This window comes from Seriola lalandi, unplaced genomic scaffold (assembly GCF_002814215.2).
Source record: "Seriola lalandi dorsalis isolate HSWRI2012SDOR001 ecotype SW California unplaced genomic scaffold, Sedor1 jcf7180002054286, whole genome shotgun sequence".
NCBI classification, from domain to species: domain Eukaryota; kingdom Metazoa; phylum Chordata; class Actinopteri; order Carangiformes; family Carangidae; genus Seriola; species Seriola lalandi.
In genome coordinates, this window is record NW_019524839.1 from 119,130 (window position 1) to 131,629 (window position 12,500).

The 12,500-nt window shown below is 43.0% G+C and overlaps 2 protein-coding genes across 5 annotated transcripts in view; one reads left to right on the forward strand and one right to left on the reverse strand.

Moving 5' to 3' along the window:
* LOC111654722 (Golgi apparatus protein 1-like) overlaps positions 1–7,208 on the forward strand; it is a 24,483-nt gene extending 17,275 nt beyond the window's left edge. For both annotated transcript variants that reach the window (XM_087173861.1, XM_023405849.2), the window contains 10 exons: positions 34–151; positions 621–713; positions 980–1,117; positions 1,742–1,865; positions 2,009–2,151; positions 2,437–2,538; positions 3,083–3,190; positions 3,672–3,792; positions 4,044–4,150; positions 4,358–7,208. In XM_087173861.1, the coding sequence (XP_087029987.1) occupies positions 34–151; positions 621–713; positions 980–1,117; positions 1,742–1,865; positions 2,009–2,151; positions 2,437–2,538; positions 3,083–3,190; positions 3,672–3,792; positions 4,044–4,150; positions 4,358–4,525 (1,222 nt within the window). In that variant the 3' untranslated portion in view covers positions 4,526–7,208. The remainder of the gene's footprint in view (positions 1–33; positions 152–620; positions 714–979; positions 1,118–1,741; positions 1,866–2,008; positions 2,152–2,436; positions 2,539–3,082; positions 3,191–3,671; positions 3,793–4,043; positions 4,151–4,357) is intronic.
* Positions 7,209–8,003: 795 nt separating this feature from the next.
* The window catches only part of pacsin3 (protein kinase C and casein kinase substrate in neurons 3), a 32,798-nt gene continuing 28,301 nt past the window's right edge, over positions 8,004–12,500 (reverse strand). For all 3 annotated transcript variants that reach the window (XM_023405846.2, XM_023405847.2, XM_023405845.2), the window contains one exon: positions 8,004–10,317. In XM_023405846.2, the coding sequence (XP_023261614.1) occupies positions 10,202–10,317 (116 nt within the window). In that variant the 3' untranslated portion in view covers positions 8,004–10,201. The remainder of the gene's footprint in view (positions 10,318–12,500) is intronic.

The following is a 12,500-nucleotide window of genomic DNA, read 5'->3' on the forward strand; positions in this document are numbered from 1 at the left end:
TCCAGTGGGTCTGATGTAAGTAATAATTCACAGGGTGGACGTCGTCATCTGTCTGAGCACCACAGTGAGGAACGACACGCTGCAGGACGCCAGGGAGCAGCGGGTCTCTCTGAAATGTCGTAAACAGCTGCGGGTGGAAGAGCTGGAGATGGTAAAACACACACACACACACACACGCACACACACACGCACACACACACACACACACACACACACCCTTACCTCTCCTACTACAGGTGTTTATACAGGGATGTTTTTGGGATAGTTGTTTTATCCAGCTCTATAATGGATTTTATTCGTACACAGCTGTACTGACAAAAATATGTGTTATAAATGTATTTATTAACATTTATAACACATATTTTAATTTAATTATAACACATTTTATTCATGTAAGCCTTATTGTTTAACACTTATTTATTATTTATTATTATTTATTTATTTATCACCTTTCACAGATAAAAAAATGCTTTACATCATTAAAATCCTTTGTCCATTGTGACAGTGACACTTTTTAAAAGGTGTGTTAATGTGTTGAACACGTCTGTAAACGGCCTGTGTGACGTGACACCATGAGACTGTGTTGTAAGATGAACCTTCCTCCCGCTCTCCGCTCTCAGTCGGAGGATATCCGCTTGGAACCGGAGCTGTATGATCCCTGTAAATCTGACATCAGTCGACTTTGTCCCAACGTCAACTTCGGTAACGCTCAGGTAAGAAACTTTAGAAACTTTAGAAACAACACTCTACAAGTTAGAAACATCAGAGCCGACATTATCTCAGATACTTTCTCCTTCTCCCTCCTCTCCTCTTTTCCCTTTCTTTCCTTCCTCTGCCCTCTCTTTCTACCCCACCTCCTCCTTTTCCTCTCCTCTTTTCCCTCTTTTTTCTGGTCCTCCTGCCTCACCTCTCTCATCCTCCTATTTTGCTCGTCCCCCCTCCTCTCCTCCCCCTCTCCTCCCTCGCTGCACCTCCTCAGATGATCGAGTGTCTGAAGGAGCAGAAGAAGCAGCTCAGTCAGAGGTGTCACCAGCGGATCTTCAGACTGCAGGAGGTGGAGATGAGCGACCCCGAGCTCGACTACCAGCTGATGAGAGTCTGCAAGCAGATGATCAAGGTGAGGAGGAGGAGGAGGAGGAGGAGGAAGGAGGAACATTTTAAATTTGACAACATAGTAAATATATGATAAAATACTGGATTCATTATAATACTGGCATATTGTTTTGGGTTGCACGTCCGTCCCATTCTCCTGGACACGACATCTCAGCGACGCCTTGACAGAACTTCTTCAAATCGTGTACAGACATGTACTAGAACTCAAGGATGAACTGATTAGATTTTGGTGGTCAAAGGTCAAAGTCGTGGTGACCTCACAAAACATGATTTTGGCGTATCAGGAAGAAACTTGAGCACGTAGAAGGTCAGACAGGTCGGGAACAAACAGGTTAGTAAAAATGCAGATGAATGCAGGACAGAATCAAAGTATCAAAAGTAAAAGTTCTGGTTCTACAGAAAATTGGGCCTCGACTGACGCATTATTATATATTGATTGATAATATGGAGGCATCGGTGTGTAAGTAGCATTTTACTGCAGTGGCTGCTCCAGGCGGGGCGGGTTGGCTGCACTCTCCAAATAAAGTGGTTGAGATCATCTGGCGAAAGTTTGTGCCTGTGTCCTCGTTGTAGTGATGTTGTTGTGTTCCCAGGTCGCCTCTCAGGTGTTTGGTTTTCTCTCCTGCAGCGGTTCTGCACCGAGGCCGACGCCCGAAACGTTCTCCAGTGTCTGAAGCAGAACAAAAACAGCGAGCTGATGGATCCCAAGTGTAAACAGATGATCACCAAGAGACAGATCACACAGAACACAGGTAGAAACACACACACACACACACACACACACACACACACACACCTGGATGAGCCGAACCAGAATCCACATTTAGCTCACTGACACACATCCGTCCTCCTCCTCCTCCTCCTCCTCCTCCTCTTCCTCCTCCTCCTCCTACAGACTACAGGTTGAACCCGGTGCTGAGGAAGGCTTGTCGAGCCGACATCCCGAAGTTCTGCCAGTCCATCCTGAACAAGGCGAGCGAGGACAGCGAGCTGGAGGGTCAGGTCATCGCCTGCCTCAAACTCAAATATGCTGACCAGGTTAGACCACAACCACATCACAACCAGCGTCATAAAACCTCTGGGGGAGACGACAGTAAAACTTACAAATCTGCAAATAAAAGGATGAAATGTTGAAAGGACAATAAAATGTATGCACAATAAAATGGGATAAAATTTTAATTAAAATATTTATTACTTGCGGTCCTATAAAGTCATGTTGGCACTTTTTCACATTCCTAAATTTGTGTCTTGACACTTTTTAAAGAAGTGAAAAATGGTTATTGATGTGTTAAACTGAGTGTTCGGTGTCTGGGTTCGGTGCAGAGGTTGTCTCCAGACTGTGAAGACCAGATCCGAGTGATTCTGCAGGAGTCGGCGCTGGACTACAGACTGGACCCGCAGCTGCAGATGCACTGCTCAGACGAGGTGAACGCACAAACCCGTCCACTGCTTTACACTTTGTTCAGCTTCAGTTTTCCAGACCTGAGGACTCCCTCTATCCGTTCTTCTTCTTCTGTTGATGAAAAACACTTTGTACTTACAGCTGCATCTGTGGATAAAGGGTTGATTGTCTGCAGGTGGAAGCTCCATTATTCCTGTTCCAAACAAAACTGGGTTGAAGTGTTTGTGGATATTTTTAGTCTTAAAGAAATCCACTTCACCATTCAGAAAATATGAACTTCATGGTGAAATGATGTTTAGCTGGATGGAGATTGTTCAGTTCAGTTTTTCTCCACTTTTTATTATTGATCCACTTCAGTCGGGTCGGATTCTTGATCATTATTTTATTTGCACTTATTTCATATTTTTATTTATGTATGTTAATGTTTCTGTACTTTTATTGGTCGCCCCTGGAGACTGATTGCGGTTGCTTTTCTAAACCCTGACGGCCGGTGTATCAAATGCCTCATTATATGTGATACGTCAAACTGATGGAAAAAGTTCCTCGCTGTCATTATTTCATCTGCAGATCTCCAGGTTGTGCGTGGAGGAGGCGGCAGCTCAGGAGCAGACCGGTCAGGTGGAGGAGTGTCTGAAAGTCAACCTGCTGAAAATCAAACAGGAGGCCTGTAAAAAGGTAGAAAGAAAAGTACAGAAAGTGTCGTGGAATGTGATTTATTTCTTGATATTTACTGAAAATCCTCAGAGAGAATGTGGTTGGATGGAAAAGATTTGAGCTCGAGCTGCAGATATTATTTTTGAAAATCTCTCAAAATCTCAAAAAGGACTAAAGTCTTGATGGTCAAAGTTCCTAAAGCAGACTGATGGTTCCAGGTCTGTTAGTTAGCGACATGCAGTCTTTAAATTTTATAGAAATTTGCCTCGTATTAATGTGATAATGCATCTACTTGCTGATGTGTTCAGGTGTTTCTGGACAGTAGGAAAAAAAACAATCGTCAACAAACGGAAAACACACTCACAAACAAATTCAAGAGACAGTTCTGCTTTAATAACACTCAAATAGAAAGAAAGAAATAAAAGTTTCTCCACCAAATCTACCCCAGACAAAAACAACAACTGCATTCGACTCAAACCATGTTTGTTCTTCTTCTGTGCAGGAAGTCCTGAACATGCTGAAGGAGAGTAAGGCGGACATCTTCGTGGACCCGGTCCTTCACACAGCCTGCGCTCTGGACCTCAAACACCACTGTGCTGCCATCACGCCCGGCAGAGGACGACGTGCGTGTTTGTTGAATTTGTACAGAACGTTTTTCCAGGCTCATAAAGATGCATCAGTTTTAGAAACACATGCCAGATATTGACATGTGTTAGAGTGAGAGACAACTCTGTAACCTGTGACTATCGACCACTATTCAGTAGTTCTAGAATCTTTATTTAATTATTTTGTTGGTTTGGGGGTTTAAATGTCGTCCAGCGAGATTCTCCTCAGTGTGTTTGAACGTCTTCATTTGTTCCTCCCTCTCTTGCAGAGATGTCGTGTCTGATGGAGGCGTTACAGGACAAGAGAGTTCGTCTGCAGCCTGAATGTAAGAAAAGGCTTCAGGACCGCATCGACATGTGGAGCTACGCCGCAAAGGTAAACACCAGCAGGAGGCATTTTCACCTTGTCCCGGTTCCCACAGAGCGTTAGAGCAGCTAGAGGGGGGTTTCCATCCAGTTGGAGTTGAAATCCCTGAAGAAAAAAACGTAGCACGTGGATTTCCTGCTCCACCAGAGTTTAGAGGAAGGTGCTCTGTTTATCCCTCATCTGTGCATGATGTTAACCTCTCCCTCCGGCCTGTAGGTGGCGCCGGCAGAGGGCTTCTCAGACCTGGCGGTGCAGGTGATGACGTCGCCCTCCAAGAACTACATCCTGTTCATGATCGCACTGAGCGTGTGCGTCCTCTTCCTGGTGGGGCTGCTGTGCGGTCGGATCACCAAGCGGGTGACGAGAGAACTGAAGGACCGGTAGAGGACGATTGCTCCGACGCTTCAGGAAAGACTGACTCCTCGCACCTTCCTGTACCCCCCCTCCTCCCCTCCTCCCCCTCCTCCCCTCTCAGATGCCCAGTCTGTAACCAGCCAACCTGCACAGTGCCAACACCAGTGCCCACATCTGGACCTCCTCCTCGGTTTAAAACTCTTTGGCTGCTGCTGAAATTTGCATCAAATGCAAAACGTTTCCCCCGAGTCTCATGAAAATCTTTAATCTCCATTTGGGCATCTCCACACGTCAACAGAGCAACTGACCATCTGATTGGACCGTTCTTTTCCTTGGTGATAATATTTCCCTCCCAGAAAATCTGCTTGTCCCAAGGTTTCCGTCTGGGGGTCGGACATGAAGTCGTCCGGCATCTTTTAAGTTTCTAAATAAGCGCTGTTCATGATGTGACTGAGGGCTGCTTCTGACGTTAGAGTTGCTTTCCACCCATTAGGTCCTAATGCTTTTTTGTGGTATTTAATGGAGACTGGAGCATGTAGAGCAACAGGAAATGGTCTTTCTAAGGGACTGTGGCAAGCCTGAATCGCACACGGTGCAACCTGAAGTCTTGTGGGAAACTTTGGGGGTTGAACTCCGAGATGTTCTTGTTGCTTTGAAACATCTTCTCATCAATCATGATGTCCCGTCCTCTTCACTCCTGTACAGGGACCGTGTCCAGCTCACCAGGTACGACTCGTCACCCGCTACTGAAAACCCCCCATTGACTGAAACTGGTCCAAGCTGGTCTCTGTTTTCAGGAATGTTGTGTGCACGTTTTTTTTTTTTTTTTTTTTTTTTAAAACTTCATTTAAAATGCTAATTAAAATCATTGCACTTTTTAAAAACATTTTTTTTTATTATTTCTATGCCTTATTTATTGACGATTACTCTGCAGCCCTTTGGACCCAGTTCTACACAGTTCGACTAAAAAGACACACAAACCAACCACAAAGAGACACAACTACAGAGACACAAAACAACTACAGAGAGACAAAACAACTACAGAGAGACAAAACAACTACAGAGACACAAAACAACTACAGAGACAAAACAACTACAGAGACACAAAACAACTACAGAGAGACAATACGGCGACAAAGAGGCGAAAAAGCAATGACAGACACAAAACAGCTGCATAGCAACAAACCGACCACAAAGAGACACAGAAAAACTACAAAAAACCCAATATGACTACAAAGAGGTGCAAAAGAAACCACAGACCTAAAACAACTACAAAGAGACACAAAGCAACCACATATCAACATAAACGACCACAGGGAGACACAAAACAACTACGAAGACCCACTATAACCACGAAGAGACGTTAAATGACCTCATAGAAAACCAGAATGACTACAGAGACACAGAACAACCACAGTCGTCGTTTTGTGTCTCTTGCAGTGCAGATGTTCCTCATCTGTAGGAGGTGGGAGTCATTTAAAACATCTGTATCCAGAGGCCCAATGTCTCATAATCTGTCCGTGGCTGTGGGATATTTGGAGTTACAAACAGAAGCTACTTATTTACATGATTTGATATATTTTTGATATTAGAGTATTGAAAATTGTTTATTTATTTGCTATTCAGGTATTACACAGAATGAACAATGTACGTAACAATGTACAGTTTATTATAGCCAAGAACCAGGGTTTTAAATCTGAGTCAACATATTTTTCAAATGAGCCCCTCTTCTATAAAACTGCCCCCCCCCCACATTTAAAAGTTTCTGACCCCGCTCCTTGATGTAACTCCTTTAAAACCACAAATACTCACTTTTACATTTCTGTGTTTGTACGACTTAAACAAATCAGATATAACATGTTAATTATTGAGCTTCAGAGGTGACACACCTGTGCTAGCCGCTACCCGTTTCCAGTCTTCGTGCTAAGCTAAGCTAAAAGTTTCAGCTTAGTTAATTAATAAACTGACATCATGTGTAATTGACAGTAGAAAACCTTAGAACTGGGTCACGTCAATCGGGTAAAATACTTTTAGTGTCCCTTAAATCCTGTTTTAAATCTTTACTAAACGGATGTAGTCCCATTTAAGAAAAGCAGCTTGTTGCCTTTGTCCACTGACATCAGCTGATTGGACGACGAGCCTCATTCATCACATTCATCAATTAGTGAAAATATTTACGCTAATTTTCTTTTAACAAACCTTTTGCAGCTTTTTGATGCACATTAATGTGTGTGATTAAAGACAGAGTAAGATCAAGTGTGCAGCATATACACACTGTTTTCTGTTTATTTACAAAAGTTAATGAAGCTCAAGTTGCAAATAACGTGGAGACACACCGTCAAAGGATTTTGCCTGTGAAAAGAAATTTCCTACCCGAAGGCCGAGCCGATCGACTGACCGATAGAAACCAACCGCTCGCTGCTTGGAGCTTTTCTAAACGATCTCCATGTTTCTGTGTGTGCGTCTGCTGATGTTGAATCAGAGCGATTTAACAGGAAATAAAGACAGCTCTCATAACCAGTTTTGTACGAAGTCTCTGTGTACAAACTTTATCGGTGTGCAGTTTGTTTTTCTTTGTTTTTGTTTCTTTTGGGATTATGCCATGTAATATGAAGATGTAACAGAATTATCATTGTGAGATTTGATTTTGCTGTACAGATAAAATTTGTCAATTTAATAAAAATGTCTGCAGATTTTCAGATTTCTGCCTCAACCTGAGTCCATTTTAATACTGGATATGATATCCTGTACTTTAGTGTGGGAACATTTTGGTCAGAAACAACAATGCAACTGGAAGAAGTAGAAAACAGATTAGACACAGTGCGAGGTAACGGAAATTGTATATAGAGTTTCAGGTGCAACCTGAGGCAATCCAGTACAACAGCCCTTCATTAAACTGTATCTGCTGTATTTCTTTTAGCCGTTATTTCTAACAATGGTTGGAAATCGGCAGAACATGATTGATCAGGAACCAGCCCACACCACGATCAACAGAACCGTCTAATACACTGAATTTATTTGCTCTATAACAAGCTTTAGGTGAATTTTTGTCTTAGTCAGAATTATTTTGGGTGAATCGATTTGAGGTCACTTTTCTCAGCACATCTTAAGCTTCCACCTGCCGTTAACAATTCACAAAACAGCATTTTAAGCTTGTGACTGTGTTGCTTCTCGTCAGAAAGCAGCTCGGGATTTGTATCTAACTGTTTTTATGCACCCAAGCTTGTAACTTCTGCTTTTTATTTAAAAAAAAAGACATTTTCTAGAGGAGTTGTTAATCTTTTCTACTAATGATTCAACTGTGAGATTGTCTGAGCTGCAGAAGAGCTCCAACCGTCAGTAATGTAACATTGTCTGTGGGAAAAATGAACCAGAGCCACAGGTGCATGAATACGTCTTCCCACTTCCCAACGTTATGATGTACTTACCTGAAAAGTATGCAGGACACTATATTAATTACTACTGAATAAAAGCAAGATGAGAACAAAAGAAAGCCTGTAAAACTTCCAGCTGTAGAAAGCTCTTTATTATTGCTTCCCACTTTATGAACTGTACATGATTTTGGAGAGAAAAAGCAAAGATCAAAAGGAGCAGCGGCGTTAATTTCTCTATTATATCTCTTATTGGACATCTACATGGGGTTAGCTTTAGCGACACTCAACCAGCAGAGCAGAGGACGCTCCCTCACACACGCACCACACACATCACAAACTGTAACATGCAAAACCCAAAAACCGGACAAAATATCGTCACTTATTTTAGACATTTGAGGCGCGTGTGCTTTGTGATCCCTGCACAGCAAAACAAACTAGCAACAAACCACCTTCCACAAGTTAGATGACTAATCTAACAGTCAGTTAACTCTGCCTGCTTTAGTGAGTCTAGTTCAAATGAAGAACGATCGCTAAATTAAAAAGGAAAATAAATTAGAAAGTCATTCAGTTGACTGTAAAAATGCTATTCTTAAAAAAAATGATCCATCCATATTGAAAATCAGTTGACTTAATATTAATATACAGCTACCACATTAAGAAATAATCAACAAAGGAGAGAATGTGAATTCAGTGTAACACCTAAAAAATCTACAGAATAACCAAAATAAACCGTTACCAAGCTAAATGACTGAGAGGAGGCGCGATCAGCTGCTGCCTGCACAACGTTCAAACTCTTTAAACGTCCAGGTAACAGCAGATCAGCAGGTGTCTACTGGGGTCAGACTGGAGGTCATCAGCAGGTCATCACCCAGCAGACGGCTGTAATTCCTCAGTTTATACAGCAGGGCGGCGCCGCACGTTTCTGGCCTCATTGACTAAGGCACTGACGGGCTGAATCCAGATGTCCAGGTGTCACCGCACCTGCAGACCCACAGACTTTGCGGACGTGGAGGGCCACAACCGATCCGGTCCACAAGAGGCCTCGAGGAGACTTTCTCTGGATGAGGTACAGACCTCACTGACTGAATTACCCACAACTAACTGAAATATGGACATGACTTTTTCTAAACAGAGGTAATCAACACAATTTGTATTATTGTCGTCCTTTAGTGATGGAAGCCAACAGAAGCCCTGCAGCGTGATGACACACTGTGTGAACGACTGTAGTTGCTTTGGATGTTTCCACAGCAACGAGTGAAACAGGTTTGAGGCCTCGCAGACTTGACGTGATGACGGTGAACACGTCACGGTGCGTACGACTGAAGTCTGCGAGGGCTCAGGTCCGTGAGTCCGGGAGGTGGACATTTGGATTCAGCCTCAGACTTTTCATCTCGTCGATTGTCGTCATGGAGACGACGATGACGAGGAGCCTCTAGCCGCATTTCCTCTAACGGCCTCCGACTAGATCCAAGAAAACTCAAAGGGAAAGCCGCTTTGACATCTACCGGAAGAGTCCCAACTTCTTTCCCCACGAGACGTTCACTTTACTTCTCTTAAAGATGAGAATACTAAGGCTTAAAAAACAGTCCAACATTTTGGGAAATACACTTACTGACTTAGATCAACACTGCAGCCAGCAGCTAGTTAGCTTAGCTTAGCACAAAGACTGGAAACAAGGGGAAACAGTTAGCCTGGCCCTGTCCAAGGATGACAAACTCCATCCACCAGAACCTCAAAACAAACTCTGAGCTATAGAGGCGGGTTTAAGCCCGGCTAGTCTTCAGCCTCGTGAGAGATATCAGCGGTGCTGGTTTTCTCATCTAACTCAAAAAGAAAGTGAGTATGTGTATTTCCCAAAGTGTTGAAGTATTTCTTTAAAAAGAAGCATGTTTTGTGGGTGTGTTTGATTCACTTGACGTTGTGGTTGCTCCTTGCTCATTCCACCGTCCTTTTTTTTCCTGACTTTAGTAACTCAAAAATAATGGCAGCGAGCAGAAACTGATGCGTGACGTCACAGAACGTGCGTCCATGTCTTTCTACAGTCTACTGTCTGTTCATGGTCATGGTCACAGGCCTTTCTCTTTGCCTGTGAAGCTTCTTTCAAACAGGAACGTCGTTGACCTCGGGCTGAGCGAGCGGCCTTTCACAACAACAAACAACAGAAAAAAACAAACAACAAAAACAAACTCAGTGACGAGTTTTAGAGTCAGTAACCAAAAACTGACTGGGGGGGGCGGGGCGTGTCTACATGTCAGCACTAACAGCTTTTGATTGGTCCTGGCATCTTGAGTGTAGTTGTACCATTGGCTGCATGACTGGAGAGGGCGGGGCATCAGGATGTGATGAGCTGGACGTAGTTGGCGGGGTAGAGGCCGACCTGGCCGCTGCTCAGCTGTCCTTTACACCAGCCCTGCTCGTCCTCCTCGCCCAGCTTCAGCAGCTCCTCGCCTGGAGGGAAGAGGAAGGAAGTCAGCTCCACCGTCAGACATGTCAAATTAAACGTGTCACAAAAGTGGGAGGAAGCATTCATGATGGAGAGAAGAGAAGGATTCAAGACCTGAATTTCTTTTGTTTATATTTTGTTCATTAAATTGCTTCTAGTCCTGTAAGACTGCAACCACCAGCTGTCTTCATGATCAATAGGTCTGACAGTAACTTTCATTAAATGTCAGATAAAGTTCGTTACTTGAAACCTGTTCAAATTGCTTCATGAAAAGTAGCAAATATTCACATTTAGACGCTGGTACTTGTGAATTTTTGGCATTTTTACTGAAAAAAAATTACTGTCAATCAATCAATCAATCAATGATTCACTTCAGCTCTAGTCCTGGTTGGTTCCTGGTTGCCTGGGGAACTAATGAAACTGTCATGTATCATGGGGGTAAATAACCATGGATCCTGGTTCAGACTAAGCAGAGCTGAGCTGGGGTAAGCTTTTCCTAACTAAGGTCTCCCCCTCTGTGGTCCCATCAGGTCCCATCAGGTCGCATTAGCTCGGTGCCCTTCTAACCCCCCATGAAGCCTGCCCGCCTGCAGAGGACGGACTAAAGCTCTGACACCATGAAAAAGGTTAACTGAGGGCGACATCACCTCCCGCTGAAAACCGATTCTTCACGGCCGCTTTTATCCCACTGTTTTGGTTTTACAGCTCATGATGGTTCAGTCTCATTTCATCTCATTAACTCCGCAGAGGGAGTTATGTTTTCACCTGTGTGTCTGTTTGTTTGTTTGTTTTTCAGCAGGATTACACAAACAGTACTCAACCAATTAGCACCAAACCTGGTGAAGTGATGGGACCTGGGTCAGTGATGAATCCATTACATTTTGGTGCTGATCTAGTGAAAGAGACCGATCCAGGAATTTTTTAATCACCTTCCATAACATTGCAAGATCGGCCATTTTTCAACACTTTCTTAGGAAATAATGTTTAGATCTTGATGTAAAAAAAAAAACTAATAAAACTCTGATATTTATGGTGTTGAGGTCTATGACTTTGTACAGTTTGGCCTTGGCGGAGGTCTGCGCTTTCTTTCATGTGCCACTGTTATCAAGCCGCGTCTCAACACAAAAGAACTTTATTGTCCCACCAAGGCAGGAAGTTTTTATTGTCTCCCTCAAACAATCATCGTTATTCCCAAACCCATGAAACCTTGTGTGAATTCTGGCTGTTACTCCTTTCCCTGACGCAGCCTCTGACAGCGTCGGCGATATGCTACAGGTATCTTATCTCTCAAGATGCAACTGAGCTTAGCTGTTCATACGATGCGGATCAGCAAAACACCAGAGTCAGAACAGAGCTTTGTCATCTTCGGTGTGAAGTTTCAATATAAAGAAGAAACTTTCATTCACAACATTCCCGTCACTGAAAAGAAAAACACAAGAAATACTGTACATCCAATGACCTTGATAAACTGAGGTTTCTCATCTCATTCAGCGTTTTTATTTCTTTATTTCTAACAGTTGATTTATGTGAGCGATATGAGTTTGAATTCAGATTATTCTACAATAATCCCTCAAGTTAAGATGAAGCACACGACAGCAGTCTCGATACCCAGATAGATGTCGAAGCATCCAGTGGATCAGGAGAATAAAACCATTCTGAGTGATGGTTTTATTTCCAGTAAGACTCACCTGTGAGTTCTGAGTTCTCAGGTGAGACAGGTTACGCATTTTAATAAAGCTGCGTTTTGGACTTGAAATTATTTTTATTTCCAAACAGAACTAAATCAGCAAACCAGAGACGATGTCAAGCTGCTCGCGCTTCACATCTGTCACAGCTGCACACGTCATGCAGTGAGGTGTAAACACACAGTTCTCATGTTATCAGCAATTTAATATGTGAATCTGTTGCAATGATGATCCAGTTCAAGTCACAGAAATAAGACAGTTTTATACCTTTTAAAAAATGTAAATGTAACTCTCACAAGCTGTTTGTAAACACAGATGGAAACCAAATACAGAAGCAGCTGTCGTTTTACAGCTGAAGCCGTTTCTATGTATTTATTCATTTTACAAAAGCTGATACGTTTCTGTGACTTAGAATCATTAATGCAAAATCCACAAACGTCCAGTAAATGACATGCAGACTGAGGTCAGATGTAACGTGTGTTTTATGGGTGTCATCAGAACTG